This window comes from Lampetra fluviatilis, chromosome 6, assembly GCF_964198595.1.
Source record: "Lampetra fluviatilis chromosome 6, kcLamFluv1.1, whole genome shotgun sequence".
In the NCBI taxonomy this organism is placed as follows: Eukaryota; Metazoa; Chordata; class Hyperoartia; order Petromyzontiformes; family Petromyzontidae; genus Lampetra; species Lampetra fluviatilis.
This window is the reverse complement of record NC_136280.1, coordinates 11,004,302-11,021,272: the sequence shown is the minus strand read 5'-3', so window position 1 is coordinate 11,021,272 and position 16,971 is coordinate 11,004,302. Positions and strand designations below refer to the sequence as shown.

Sequence of the window (16,971 nt, the reverse complement as noted above, 5' to 3'; positions counted from 1 at the left end):
GTATTCATTAGGCTCAATCTCAGCCCTGTAGCATCTGAGCTATAACCTCAGAGAGAAGATAGAAGAATACACACAAACATGTGGTCCATTCCTAAAACTTAGACCAGTCTTAAACACCTCCCCCCGCCTGCTCTGATGAATCCAGTGTGCCCGATACCATTGATGCCCCTGGAACTACCGAACAGAACGTCAGAATGTTCATACATACCCATCAATGTATGATGTGAGGATGTGGAATAAAACGAATATTTTATTTTAAAAATATATAACGCCATGCTTGAGTAGAAAAATGGAAGCCCGGCCATGTGTTCCTTGGATGATGTTTGGGAAAGGTGTTTTTATGATCCCTGGCATTCATCTTTATTTTCATGGCCTATCTTGGATCGGGCGAAGATATGTTACACTAGATTACTAGATTATTCAACTTTTGCCTTGCCAGGCCATCTGAGGAGAGGCTTGCAGAGCCCCAATGTGATTTTAGACCAGGGTGATCCTGCACAGAAGCCATTGTATATTTATATCTGCTACAGCAGCAGTGCCTGGAATTTCAACAGGACCTACATCTCTGCTGTATTGACCTGGTCAAGGCCTACCATCACTAGGACAGGGCTCTGGGTTGTTCTTCATGATTTTAGAGTCCCTGACTCTCTGCTCACAATCATTAAGGACCTTAATGATGGTGGGCAGGCCCAGGTAAAGGTAGGTAGCCAGTAGTTAGAGCCATTCCCTGTTAGATTCGAAGCTTTCGTGACTACAGGAATTACTCTTTGGTTCTTTCGGTAAAGTCACGTAACAAGAAATTAAATAAAATAATAATAGAATACGACGTTTCGATTGCAACACAAGCAACCATCATCAGGTACAAATGAATGAGAAAACAAATATAGTAAACTTGGAAATATAATGCAATACAACACAGAGAGTCGGTCAACAAAACAGTCAACACCCCACCTGGTTGATTGCGTTCTTCCAAAGATTGCAAAACACAAGACATAGACATGGAGACACACAGACAGACAGACTCACACAGAGACAAACAGAGAGAGAGAGACACACATAGGCACACAGAAGGAACCAAAGAGCCATTCCCTGTTCACCTTCGGGTGCAAAGGGATGTCCTCTGGCTCCTACATTATTTTACATATTTTTCGACCACGGAGTTCGAGAAGCATTCCATAATTGTTCCGGAGGAATTTCTATCTGGTACAATGGGAGGCTGATCGATGCCTGGGTGTGGTCGAGGGATGGCTCCCTATTGGTCAACCATGTAACGTATGCTGATGATATGGTGATTACTGCTTACTCAGATAATTAATTTGAGGTGCTGCAACTGAACCTGGCACGTGCTATTAAAAGGTGGCGCCTTACCATTAGCGCCATAAAAATAAGCACTGCCCATTGGTGATGGGGGAGTTATGAAGAGAGTGAAGAGGTTTCCATACCAAGGCAGTGTGCTCATGACCAGCTCTTTTTTAACAGCAGAGGTCTCACTCAGAATCAGTCAAGCGACATATTCATTGGCTGCGTAACGCTTGTGTAAGCGACCTGGTCTGTCGCTGCACACAAAGCTTCAGGTCTTCTCGGCCATAGTCATGCCCTCCCTTCTCTATGCTTGTGAAACATGGACCCCCCTAAAGGGACATCTTCGCTGGTTATAAACATTCAGGCTGGCCTGGCGAAAATCCATCTTGGGGTTAACCAGGCTGGATTGAGCTCCTCGTGCAGGCAAGGCTGCGTTGGCTGGGGCATATGGCCATCATGCCCAGCTACCGTATGTCCAAACAACTTTTGTTTGGCCGGATAGAGAGGGCTAAATGGGCACCACATGGGCAAGCGAAGAGATGATTTAATGTGATGCAAAAGAATATGGAGCTGAGTGGACTTGCTGGTGACTTGTACCAGCAGTGTCAAGATCGGCCTCTGTGGAGAAGGCTCGTGAAGGATGCTACTGGGAAGTTGGAGAAAATCACCCAAAAGAGGAACGACCCTCACAACAACAAGTGGATTGATAATTGGTTTTTTACCCTTCTATCTGGCAACAAAACTGACACCTTTTTTTACAAGGAGTCATGTTTACATAGACCACAATACCTGCAGTCATAATGCAAAAAAAAACATAACTCTGATAATGTGCACTGTCCTTGAAGTTGATTGGTCCACACCCGAGACAGCTGTCCTTAGAGCCTAGTCTCACATGGGTTGGACTAGATGACGCCAAAAGGCGCACAAAAGGTGTCAGTTTGGTTGCCAGATAGAAGGGTAAAAAAAAATTATCATATTTTTACTGGCAAATGAGGTTCCAATGGAACAAGTGGATTGCCGAGCAGCTAACACACAGCAAGTTGGCACAGTAGGAGGCATAGGTGGTGCATCTGCCAGTCATCTCAGTCAGTCAACCTATAGTGCCTGGGTCTGTCCTTGAACCTCTTGTAAGCAAGCCTTCGACACTTCATGTGGCCTTAAAGTGCACATAGCCTGGCACAAGTGTCATGGTGAAGTCCCCGCCACTTAGTGGCGAATGGCAGTTGTTGTTGTTCAAGTTACCTTGAGACGTGAGTTTTGTTTATTAATCGCATAGTCTTGGGATATGGCCATTCATCTCCTCATAACTAATTAGTAGGATTTTGATGGGTAAGTATATTTGCATTTGGAATGTAGTATCAGTCTAACAAGTATAGTGTTAGTGTCATTGAGAGCTTGGTATAAATAAAATGCTTAGATTAGGTAATGTCTGAGTGGTCCTTCCTTCTTAGTCCACAAATCATATTGCTCAATTCTGAGTCTGTATCCTGCAATGAGATCTATTACTATCACTTTTTTTTATTTTACCAGGTAAAACCCACTGAGCTATATAACTCTTTTTCAGAAGCAACCTGGCCACAACGGATAGCCCAACAAAGTGGCTTATCATGTGGAAATGTATAGCAACCAAATACTGGAAACACATGTTTCTACATGTGGAGGGAAAACCTGGAAGACCCGGACTAAAATCAACACAATCATGGGGAGAACATGCCTAAACTCCAAATAAACAGGCGTCAGGGTTGGGATCGAACCCATGTACTCTTGTATACCAGGCGAGGTAGTTAACACCTCGCCACTCTGGCACCCCTGAATCAAATGACCTGGTATAATTTCCTATAATTGATGACTAGCAAGAATCAGTAAATGTTAAAGAACGAATAATTAATGTTATTATAAATAATTATGAATAACATACCTTGACAACGAAAAAAACAATTAAAAAAACTGCCATTGATGTTGAGAATTCATTTATTCTTTGAAATCAATAATTGATCTTGAACCATATCATATGCATAATTGTCCCTTATCACATGCATATTAATTGTACGTAGACGACACTTTTGTCATCTGGCCACATGGCCGGCCTGCTCTAGACCAATTTCTCGACCACATCAATTCCATACACCCAGCCATCAGATTCACCATGGAAGTCGAAAATGATGGCAAGCTACCCTTTTTGGATGTCCTAATCAAAAGGAGACCTGATGGTTCAATGAGCCACTCTGTCTACAGGAAAGCCACCCACACGAATGCTTATCTAAAACCGGATTCCCACCACCATCCATCCCAGAAGAATTCCCTCATCAAGACTCTATATCATAGAGCCCAATGCATCTCCGACCATGAACACATTTCCAGTAAACTCAAACACGTACGCCAAGCTCTTAAGGCTAATGGTTACTCCGACTACACAATCCGCAAAGCCATCACTCCAACCATTAAGAAGGATCCTGTTGAGGAGCCTTTCAAGACCATCACCTTACCCTACATTGCTGGGGTCACAAAAAAGATCTCCAAAATCCTGATTAAACACAAGATCCAGGTCCGATTCAACACAGTACATAAAATCCGTGATCTGGTACCGTCTGTAAAAGATGTGATTCCAGACATACAGTACCCTGGCGTCTACAAACTAAGTTGCCTCTGTGGTAGCAGTTACATTGGGGAAACCAAACGACACGTCTCAGACCGCATTCGTGAACATAAAGCTGATCTAAAACACGGTAGGACAAACACCTCAGCCGTGGCAGACCACTGTTACAACTCAGTGGGCTCACATGACATTGACTTCTCCAAGACGGAGGTTCTCTGCAAGCCATCTGGCTATCATGAGAGATTCGTTCATGAGGCGATCCACATATACAAACACAGAGACAATTTTAACCGAGAAGATGGATTCAGGCTTAGCAATCATTGGAAGGACGTAATAAACCATTTCGATACACATTAGGGTGAGTTGAATAATACATAGTGTTATATTAAAATGTATAAAGTATAGGGTTGTTAACAGCAATACAGTATATAATTTAATGTTGGGTTTATCTATGGCAGTATATAGTACTGTATATGCTAAGAGAATAAAGTTTAGATGGAAGTATATTATATACTTCTTACGACGTAGAATTGTAATTTATTATTTGTTGTTAGTAACTCAGCTTATTGTAGAGTATAGTAAGTATCAGTTTATATTTTAGTTTTTTTTATGTAGTTTTTACTTTGGTTTTCTACGTGGTTGTTTGGTAAATGCAGCTACATATCATTAACATTCCTTTCCTTTATTAACGTTGTTCCTTGCGCCCCCCCCGTGGTGCTGTTGATCCTGCATAATGCATGGGCATAATGGGACTTTGAAACCCCTCCGCCCCCCCTCCTACGCATTGCCCATTGGTATGCTAAAATTCCTCTTCATATGCACATTCTTTTGTTAAGGCGCTCCTCCTCGCTACACCTATATAAGCTCCTAGCTTGATAATGTCTCATTCTTCGCCTGAGGACGGCTGCTTGCGTTGTGGCCGAAACGTCGTGAGAATTGTTTTATTATGTTTTATTTTTATTATTTTATTACTTCCCTTCTACGTGACTTTACCGAAAGAACCAAGAAGATGAATCCCTGCAGTCACGAAAGCTTTAAATCGAAATATTAATTGATTGTTAATAATAATAAATAATTGCGCCATAATTCAGTAAATACAATTGTATTAACTACTAAAATTTATCACTAAATTAAATGAATTGAGTAATCATTATAATAATGTATGACTTGAATAAATAATGACAGATAATTAGTACATTAACATACACAACAATGACGGCATCATCCCGGATATGTTAAATAAATAACTTAACCTCTCACTTTCACTATTACATCATTACATCTTTTTAATTGTTATTTCACAGAATATGGTTATATTTTATGTATATTTATTCACACTCGCACCAATAAACACACCATTTAGATCAAATTAATATAATTGTCATGCCAATTATAGTGGTATGGTATGACTTCTAATCCGTAACTTGTTTTGTTGAACAAGAAGGATTAAAAAAGTCTTCATGGGACATGTCCTGCAGAAAATGTGGTTGCGCATCTCTTTTCCATTACTGACAATCGATTGCACAGGATAAACAAAGATTCATATATACTTACAATAGCAGATGCTGACTTCTTGCGACTCACTTATTTCCATCCATCAATGTTAGCACTGTTATGCAAAATATGATTTGCAATTGATCGAGACCATATTAATACATGTTTATTAGTTACACTAACATGCTAATATAACAGTGGGCTCTTGCTTCGTTGTGTAGTTTAAAAATGAAATGAATACGAATATTTATTAAAATGTGAGTGGATTTTAAATATCTTTCAAAAAAACTATTTTGGAAAATTGTGTTCTCCAACACGGTCGTGTTTCGCATAATTTCACTCAATGTTATATTTACACACACAAGTGGGTTTTGTACATGTTTGTGTTATTTTCGTTCCCTTTATACTACTACTATACACTATACATGCGATGGAAACAAAAAAAAGTGATGTTTCATTGAAAAAATCCTCTTCGTAGATCAATTCCCCAGGAGAGAAGGCACGCTCCATTGTGTTGGAGCCAAGTACGTACACATCAAGGCAATCAATACGAGTGATTATTGCAGACAAACGTGCGTCATCCTATGGATCTATGCTGTGTGTTCAAATAAGTAGCTAATATATGTACACCAGTGTTGTGTTTAGACCACTAAATGAAGACATGGTGTAATCGTGAGCATTACCAGAATACGTCTCTTGTAATGATGATATAATCATTCGCAAGGCAAATAATAACAATTAATAAGCAGCAGGAAAGAGATACATTAACAACATGTGGAATTTTGTTGCTATGTATGTACGTTATGTTTATATCTTCACTAAATAAATACAGTGTACTTATGAGCATTTACAAAAAAAGAGACTCTTGTTCACTTGGAAATATATTTTTGTTCTATTGGAAAACATACACGTGAATACATGCAGATCTAATTAAGGATGAGTGTGGAATGATGCTATCCTTCTCTCATTCCACCCCTGCAATTTTATCATAGTATTATTGTGTAAAATGTGTGCATGCTGTGTTAAGCAGCAACGTTTACCACATTCAATATACGCCAACATCATTAAGTCGTTAAAGGGGGTTCTTTATATATAATGGTATATATTCGGAACAATTGTGTTGCATTTTTAAGCCCCACGTGGATGCAATTTCGTGACGATGTTATATTGTGTGAAAGAAAATGGGGTATAAATGAGACGGCAGTAATACATTCAGCTTCAAAATATGTGCCGAAAACATTTACAATTTTCTTCATCTTGGCCGTGATATTTGTAATGACAGTCTTGGTCAGTAATGAGCTGTATAACAATGATTAAAAGGATGCTTCTCCTTTTGAAAATAACTAGGGTAGCACATGCAATCCTTTGGCCATGTTCCATACCAAGCAGAGGTCAAACTTAATTGGGGGGAGAATCATAACCTTTGAAAATATGTAATTTCAAAAAACTTAACAGCATCTCAGCAAATATGAACTTAAAGTGCAAATGTGTGTCCCTACTTTAAAAAAAATGGCCAAAATACAGTAGAATGGAAAACGTGTGGTACATCTAACAAGTGATAGCAGGAATCAACAAATTGGTTTCTGCTGCTAAATAATTAATATAAAACCATGCAGTAAATATTATCCCCCTTGCTCAGTTTCAGACCTGTGCTATCAATAGCTAATCTATAACCTCAGTGCAAAACTCGTTCAAAACTTTTCTTGGTTATGCTTTAGGTGGTGGAAATAAGCATGCCCACTAATGCCATACACACCTAGGAATCGTTTGAAGATGTGATCCCAGAAGCAGTGATTTGTGAGACTGTGTGTTCAGCCTTTTTACCATTTCATATACTCGTGCTGCCAAGCCTCCACATTCCATTATTCACACACACACAAAAGGTTTGTAAAAGAAAATCTACAGTTTCTTGAATCATAAACCGTATAGTCACCACCTATTTTTTAAATCCAAGTTTTGTTAGCTTGCCTAATTTTTTATATAAACTAAAAAAACACCTTGTACTACATTACTTAATTATTCTAACATTTTGTGTTAACTGTGCAGCAGATTAATTTTATATCCGTATCTGCCATGTCGTCACATGTAAATGTAACATACTTCCAGTTTTCTGCTTCATTAATTCAACGACGGTGCTACACTTTGGATCTGTGGTTTATTCAAATGCATGCTTTTAGCTCATGGGAGGATATCCCCAATATAAGCATGCAATGATATAAACATATTATAACTATTTGTGAATGCCACTTTAAAACATGTTCTTGTACACATACAATCGAGTAAATTATAAAATAAATGAATAAATAAATAAGATCAACCACATTTGTTCAGCCGTTAAATTACAAAATAGAGACCTCTTATCTACATAATTCACCACTTCCTACTGCTGAACACAAACCATGTTGTCTTCAGGTTTTTTCTTTCCAAAAGCAATATTTAATGAAACGTTCAAATGCACTGTATAGCACAATGAATGGCTCACCCAGAGAAAGACGCGAAACAAACACGAAAACACACCGTACATTCAAACAAATGATGCAGTCAAGTGTAAATGTAAGACAATAATAGAGGTGGCGTGTACGTGAGTGTGCGGTTTTTGTGTGGTAAGGGGAGTAGGTCCACTGTAAACGGTGCAAAGACAACGGTGCAAGTTGATAAAATTACATTATCCATTTAACCTATTTTTACATTTAACTTATTACTTATCATTACCAATTTAACCTCGGGTGAAGGTGGGGATAAAGGTGCCTGAAAAACGATCCGGGGAAGTTGGCGTACAATCCTTACAGGAGGGGGCCCTAGGGTAAGGCTCCCATAACCTTGTCAAAAATGTCCTTCCCACTTCGGGTTAGTCTGGCACGAAGATGCTGTAAGGGGACCTGCTTGACCAGCAGCCTGACTCATGACTGGGCGGGTCATGCGTTCCTGCCAGTAAAAAAATACTATTGGAGTGTTTGGTTAGGTACGAGGGGTTGAGTCGTAAGAAAGAAATGGCAGAGGTTGAGAATAAGTTTTGAACCTCGTATGTGGCAGTAGTTACAATAACAGGTCATATTTGGTAACAAATAAAAAAAGGTTGAATGTCTGGACAATCTAAAAATGATTGTTTGTAAGCTTGTGGTTCGTTTGGAGGGCATCTGGGACAGTTAGACATGTTTTGCCTTCAGTTTTGGTTTCTGAAACATTTAACATTGCATTATAGATTATTAATGTATCGCTGAATGATACATTGTGTCAAAATCACTCATCTAACAAAATATGTCCAATTGTGGAAAATCAATAACGTTTGTCAAACTCTTGTTCCCATTGCTCGTGGTAAAAGTACGGTAAGTTCTCCCTTAGCACGTGTTCACACAAGGCGTTTTCGTTGTAATGCAGTTCTACCCATGAAAATGAGGAACGCGCCCGTTATAACGCGATTTCTGAGCGGTCGATGACGTACTACTTTCTTGAGCTGCGCGGCTGAGCAATGACACAGTATGGGGACTAATACAGTAATACAGCCCTATGCCCCTCAGTTATTTGTCCCACCATCTTCTTGAGTGTGCGTACATTGTATACGTTATCGTTACATTATTATTTATGGGCAATTCGTTCTCACTTCACACATTTTTTTCGCTCAACTTGGAATTTTTCAGGAATGCATTTACTGTGTTAAATGTGGACTTACTGAAGTGATTGTTTCTGGATTACTGCACAGTTTTTAGTTGTTGCTGCAGAGAGAAGCCACTATTTCAGGGTCAAGATATTCTAATAATTACAATCAGTTCCATCTCAATGTCAATCTCCTGCCCAATGAAGGCCTCTCCACAGATGTTGATCATGGAGGTTGTCACTTGCCATTGATGTTAGCCATAGCCAGCAAACTCACGTTTATGGGTTCCTCGTGTAGTGTGCTCCACACCTCTAGTTTAATATTATACGATATAACTCTATAACAGGCTATGGAACAAAAGTGCAAGAGAGCCTACCATGCTAATCTTGGAATCTATAACTTTTAAAAGTTTATGACGTCTTAGGCGGGTCTATTCATATCTGGTGAGGCTTAGAAAGTACAGCCTTGGGTGCAAAAAGAAATTAATTATGCATGCTCAATGAGCACACAATTCCATTCACTTGCATTGTTAGCGAAGGAGCGGGAAGGCGGGGGTTGGTGTTGCCATGAGACAGAGGAAAGTGCTAAACGAAAGCTGTCGGGTTCTGCCTGCAGTATGCATTACTATTCATGTGCGCATGCCTGCCACTCTGTGTAAGCTGAGGTGGAAGAGCATTGCGAGAGAGCCGTGTCACGTGTGCACAACAGCGCCTCCCACGCTCATTAATATTTGTGATGTAACAGCACGTGTTCTGTCATGAATATAAATGAGATTTCCATAAAATAGTATGTAATATAACTCCTCTGTTCATTAATCTTAGTATCCACGACACCTGTCTCTCCTTGGTCAAAGCTGGTCAAGGACAGTTTATATCATCCGCAGATCAATTCACCCTGTTATCCGTGTTCACTCCACAGTTAAAAGTTGACTGGAAGGGGTCGCAGATAAGAGAAACCTCCTGGCAAATGACTCTTATTAATCTGTAGCAGAGACTCACCTCCATCTCCGTCACTCACAGGTCCCTCCTTCATACACCGCTCTCTCCTCCCGCCACTCCTCTGACGTCCCCTCTTATCCCCACAATCCCTTTTCCCATTCCCGTCCCCCTCATCCCTGTCTCCAGCCAACTATCACGTTTCGTCACACCTCGGAAAATGTCTCATCAACTCCCCACCACCACTCAAACGGATCGTCATACCGCAGGTTTACTCAAGTAGGTGTAGGGATTGATGTCGGTGCGTAGGGGGTAAGGGAATACCGATGTTGTGGGGACCATTATGGATGACAGTTACAAATACATAACAGGTGAACCTTGTTACTCCCCAAAGAGTAGCAATATACTAATCCAATAAAATAAAACATTTCTGTTGAATCCAACAAATGATTAATTCGCAAAACAAAACGTGATTACAACTGAAAATACAGACCATACGTTTCCTGCTTTCCTTAATATGGACAATTATGGCTGCAAGAATTCCAATGCCCTGTCGTCAATAAAGGAAGAAATTAATGACCTTAATGGAAGAGTATTATTTTTTAGAGTGCCATTGAAATGCAATGCACGTGGTTTTTTGATGTTCCAAGGTAAAAAATCTCAGCCAAAAGATCTCAATATCTTAGACCAGTTCGCAGCACAAATCAATTCAATGCTATTGCATATTGCCAGATCTGGTGAGTATGGTGTGGTGGCCAACACATTCCTATAAATCTGACATTGTGAACAGCAGCCATGGAAACTCGAGGATTGTGAACTGGAATGTTGTCCTGGTGAAACAGCATTTCACATCTCAAATTTCATCACCTCTTTTACACGTACGTTTTCTCTTTCAGCATAAACTCGCTACATTACTTATTATTTGCGCACAAGCACAAATAAGCAAGAAAAACTCAACAAGTATTAATAACACTGCCTGAAAATTAAAATATATAATCACAGGGATGAAACCCAGATTCAAACCTAGGATCTTAGTCATGGTGGCAGAGTGCTCTGACTTCTGAGTCACCCGGCCACCTCACATATTTTATTGCATGATCTAATCTTGTGATTAATTCTACGCAGTAATGCACTTTCATTGTCCCTTCATTTTCCAAATAATCAGTGTGACTCCATCAGTAACCCAGAAACCTGAGGCCATTTGTCAGCAGAGGATTTAACTCAAAATTTTTATGGCACGGGTGATCCATAGCATTCCCAATGAAAACTCTACGCATTGGTTTCTAGATCAAAACAGTGGACCCATTTTTCATCTTTCATCACAAATCTGGCGAGAGAAACTTCAGTGTATCATTGGTACTGGTCCAGGAGCTCCTAACTTCTTGACTCTAATTTATTTTTGGTCAACATACTAAGCACCCATCTTGCAGCTAATTTGTTTATCTCCAAACTGCCAGTCTATTTTGTTCATTGTGGCGAGATGTTAAATACCTCGCCTGGTATGTAGGGGGTCGTGGGTTCGATCCCGACCCTGGCGCCTGCAAATTTGGAGTTTGCATGTTCTCCCCGTGGTCTCGTGGATTTTCTCCGGATCCTCCGGGTTTTCCCTCCACATGTAGAAACATGTGTTTCCAGTATTTGGCTGCTATAAACGTCCACATGATAAGCCACTTCGTTGAGCTACCATTTGTGGCCAGGTCACTTCTGAAAAAGAGCTATATAGCTCAATGGGTCTTACCTGGTAAAACAAAAATAGTGAAAAAATATATAGTTTCAATATTGTATTGTATAAACAGCCAACGGTCTCAGGAATCTTTATCATGGTTCATCAACAGTCTTCCATAATACAGTAATTGTATTTCCATTATTAGTATTACACTTGTTTACGTGGGAAGACCTCACCAAGTCTCAAGACAGGTAATGTTTCAGCATTGGGATGTTTGTCATACACCGGTGACATTCTATGTTTTTTTTAGCTGTGGGAAAAACCCAATAACTCAAAAGAAACCCATGCAGAGCCAGGGGAGAACATACAAATACCACACATACAGGCACGCAAGTCAGGAATCGATTCCAGGCCCTTCTTGCTGTTAGGCACATATGTTTCCACCGCAGTGCCCTGCATCGACCTTGTTAAAGTTGCAGGATGGACATGCATCATCTTTACACAACTCCCTCACACTTAAACTGTATGCACAACCTAATACATTTGAAACATTATGAGGGAAACATATCTTTCTTTTGATGCTTAAAAAAATATATTTTTCATCTCATAAAATGTCTAATTCCAAACGTTGTGTTTGTATCATATCACAACACAAAGTATGCATTCAGAACTCTTGGACTTATTTTGATATTTGTATCACTGTTCTGAAGTATGCTTTCTATATTTTCAGTTAACACTTTAACAAGACTATTTCAAATACCTGTACAAAAACACAATTGGTTGTTCAGTGATTTGGTGAATCTTCTTAAAAGTAAGCACAATATAATTTTTGAACCAATCACCATCTACTGATGCTTTATTAAACCCCTCCTGTGTGTGCGAGAAATCCCATGATGCAGTACAATAATTATACATTTGGTGTAAAATGAGGCAGGATGAGCATATAGAGGTAATACATAATGGCGGGCCAAACATTTGCACAACTTGTTGCAGTAGGGTGTACTGTATTTCGATAGTCTGAGGTCTGTGCTCCGAGCTTTTCAGATATGCCTGTGCATTCATTTTGCTATGCTACACTTGCAGAATGACATACAGCAAACAACTCTTCTGTCCAGGTTTTTACACAGGAACCTAGTGTCGACAGCAACCTAGAGTTGACTGCAGGGAAAACTTCACACCCATATCTTTCAAAGGAAAACAATTGCATACCCTGTGGCTGTAAATAATGGCACTCAAGGATGTATGCACATTTTGTCAGACAAAAAAGTACTTCCCGAATGTGAAGCATTTGGGATATTGCCCAGTGACTCTCCTGAATGTCCTTTGCAGGCAGAAGCTCTTATAAGTATTGCATTATAATCCGATTAGAACACGTTTTTGTGGTACCTTAAGGACGTCTTCGTCTGCTGACTGGCAGTGTGCACGCTGCGACACATCCAATAGAATGCCACTCGTGTCAATAGCCACCACTTGTAAGGGCACTCTCACCAGCTGGCCTGTCAGCACTGCCGTATTCACCAGCTCTGGAAACTAACAGCATTAAAAATGGGATTAAAATAAACAATAAAAACAGTCAAGCACCTTATACCAACATGTAGTGACCATGTTTGATTTTTAACATTCACTTATCGTGTTATATTTACAGAGCACCTCAGCTCAAGGGAAATTTCGTACTTTAAAAATCAGTAACAAAATCACGTGACTTAGATGGTCGAGGTGTGCAAGGGATGAGGAATGAGTGACCGTAACAGAAGGCACATAAGGATCACAAAATGACAAGGGAGGGACGGGATGGAGTGGAGAGGTGAAGGGGTAGAAGACTAAGATAATGGGCAATGGATAAGAAGTGAGCATTGAGAGAGGAATGAAAGAAGGTTGAGGAGGACTGCTTAATGTAAAAGGGAAGTGTATTCCAGTGGAGGGGTGTAAAGAGAAAGATCGAAAATGAGATCGGGTACAGAGAGAAGAAGGGACAAAGAGAGATAGAAGAATGAGAATGAAGAGGACGAGAGGGGACAGCATAGATATAAGAGAAACAGGATAACGTGGGGCAAGGCCATATAGAACTAGAGTTTTTAACCCCTGGGGTAAAAAAAAACGTGACGTATCATGGAAAAAATAATATCTCACAATACTTTTAGAGGGGAGAACTACCTATATATGCATTGTGTCGAATGGTGTTTTCTTGTGCAACTGACAAAACTGGGAATGTAATGTCCTGGGTAGATCTTAATTTTAGAACTTTCGTGACTGCAGGAATTATTATTTGTTTCTTTCGGTTAAGTCACGTCTAAAGATAAAATAATAAATTAAATTAAATAATAGAATACGACGTTTCGATTGCAACACAAGCAATCATCATCAGGTGTAATGAAATAGCGACATAAAATCTAACCAGAAAACTATAGACAGACATATTAGCAGACAGATATCACCAAGATACATAGCGAGAGCAAGACAGGTGACAGAGAGGGGTGATCGTCTCTGTGTGGTGGCCTTAAATAGACAGAGGGGCGGAGGCAGAGAGAGGGAGGAGGGTTAGAGAAAAAATTAGCATATCAATGAGTGGTCAACAGACGTGGTGCTGCGAATGCGATGGCACTGCAAGCAAGCCTGAAAATCAGGAGAAGGACACACTAAAATTAAATAACCTAGTAAAATATCGAAATGTAATGTAATACAACACAGAGGGTCGGTCAACACACAATTAACGCATAGCCTGGTTGATTACGTATTTCAAAGATTGCTAAGTTATAATTTAAGTGTGAACAATCTAAAGAGAGGACACAGGCAGATAAAACAAGTCGCCAGAGAGAGAGAAAAAAGATAAGCTTAAAACTTCCCCGTAGAAGTGGTTCAATCATAATTTTAGAACTTTCGTGACTGCAGGAACTATTATTTGTTTCTTTCGGTTAAGTCACGTTTAAAGATAAAATAAATTAAATTAAATAATAGAATACGACGTTTCGATTGCAACACAAGCAATCATCATCAGGTATAATGAAATAGCGACATAAAATCGAACCAGAAAACTATAGACAGACATATTAGCAGACAGATATCACCAAGATACATAGCGAGAGCAACACAGGTGACAGAGAGGGGTGATCGTCTCTGTGTGGTGGCCTTAAATAGACAGAGGGGGGGGGCGGAGGCAGAGAGAGGGAGGAGGGTTAGAGAAAAAATTAGCATATCAATAAGTGGTCAACAGACGTGGTGCTGCGAATGCGATGGCACGGCAAGCAAGCCTGAAAATCAGGAGAAGGACACACTAAAATTAAATAACCTAGTAAAATATCGAAATGTAATGTAATACAACACAGAGGGTCGGTCAACACACAATTAACGCATAGCCTGGTTGATTACGTATTTCAAAGATTGCTAAGTTATAATTTAAGTGTGAACAATCTAAAGAGAGGACACAGGCAGATAAAACAAGTCGCCAGAGAGAGAGAAAAAAGATAAGCTTAAAACTTCCCCGTAGAAGTGGTTCAATCTTAATTTTAGAACTTTCGTGACTGCAGGAATTATTATTTGTTTCTTTCGGTTAAGTCACGTCTAAAGATAAAATAATAAATTAAATTAAATAATAGAATACGACGTTTCGATTGCAACACAAGCAATCATCATCAGGTATAATGAAATAGCGACATAAAATCGAACCAGAAAACTATAGACAGACATATTAGCAGACAGATATCACCAAGATACATAGCGAGAGCAACACAGGTGACAGAGAGGGGTGATCGTCTCTGTGTGGTGGCCTTAAATAGACAGAGGGGGGGCGGAGGCAGAGAGAGGGAGGAGGGTTAGAGAAAAAAATAGCATATCAATGAGTGGTCAACAGACGTGGTGCTGCGAATGCGATGGCACGGCAAGCAAGCCTGAAAATCAGGAGAAGGACACACTAAAATTAAATAACCTAGTAAAATATCGAAATGTAATGTAATACAACACAGAGGGTCGGTCAACACACAATTAACGCATAGCCTGGTTGATTACGTATTTCAAAGATTGCTAAGTTAGAATTTAAGTGTGAACAATCTAAAGAGAGGACACAGGCAGAGAAAACAAGTCGCCAGAGAGAGAGAAAAAAGATAAGCTTAAAACTTCCCCGTAGAAGTGGTTCAATCTTAATTTTAGAACTTTCGTGACTGCAGGAATTATTATTTGTTTCTTTCGGTTAAGTCACGTCTAAAGATAAAATAATAAATTAAATTAAATAATAGAATACGACGTTTCGATTGCAACACAAGCAATCATCATCAGGTATAATGAAATAGCGACATAAAATCTAACCAGAAAACTATAGACAGACATATTAGCAGACAGATATCACCAAGATACATAGCGAGAGCAACACAGGTGACAGAGAGGGGTGATCGTCTCTGTGTGGTGGCCTTACATAGACAGAGGGGGCGGAGGCAGATAGAGGGAGGAGGGTTAGAGAAAAAATTAGCATATCAATGAGTGGTCAACAGACGTGGTGCTGCGAATGCGATGGCACGGCAAGCAAGCCTGAAAATATCGATATTTTACTAGGTTATTTAATTTTAGTGTGTCCTTCTCCTGATTTTCAGGCTTGCTTGCCGTGCCATCACATTCGCAGCACCACGTCTGTTGACCACTCATTGATATGCTAATTTGTTCTCTAACCCTCCTCCCTCTCTCTGCCTCCGCCCCCCCTCTGTCTATTTAAGGCCACCACACAGAGACGATCACCCCTCTCTGTCACCTGTGTTGCTCTCGCTATGTATCTTGGTGATATCTGTCTGCTAATATGTCTGTCTATAGTTTTCTGGTTAGATTTTATGTCGCTATTTCATTATACCTGATGATGATTGCTTGTGTTGCAATCGAAACGTCGTATTCTATTATTTAATTTAATTTATTATTTTATCTTTAAACGTGACTTAACCGAAAGAAACAAATAATAATTCCTGCAGTCACGAAAGTTCTAAAATTAAGATTGAACCACTTCTACGGGGAAGTTTTAAGCTTATCTTTTTGCTCTCTCTCTGGCGACTTGTTTTCTCTGCCTGTGTCCTCTCTTTAGATTGTTCACACTTAAATTCTAACTTAGCAATCTTTGAAATACGTAATCAACCAGGCTATGCGTTAATTGTGTGTTGACCGACCCTCTGTGTTGTATTACATTACATTTCGATATTTTACTAGGTTATTTAATTTTAGTGTGTCCTTCTCCTGATTTTCAGGCTTGCTTGCCGTGCCATCGCATTCGCAGCACCACGTCTGTTGACCACTCATTGATATGCTAATTTTTTCTCTAACCCTCCTCCCTCTCTCTGCCTCCGCCCCCTCTGTCTATTTAAGGCCACCACACAGAGACGATCACCCCTCTCTGTCACCTGTGTTGCTCTCG

The 16,971-nt window shown here is 39.8% G+C and overlaps 1 protein-coding gene across 2 annotated transcripts in view; it reads right to left on the bottom strand.

The window, feature by feature from the left end:
* Positions 1-16,971, bottom strand: part of LOC144933144 (transmembrane protein 132D-like) — a 453,645-nt gene that overhangs the window by 200,087 nt on the left and 236,587 nt on the right. Inside the window, exon 5 of one of the 2 annotated variants that reach the window (XM_078857732.1) lies at positions 12,975-13,118. The exons of the other annotated variant lie outside the window; for it this stretch is intronic. Within the exon in view, the coding sequence (XP_078713858.1) occupies positions 12,975-13,118 (144 nt within the window). The remainder of the gene's footprint in view (positions 1-12,974; positions 13,119-16,971) is intronic. 2 annotated transcript variants of the gene reach the window in all.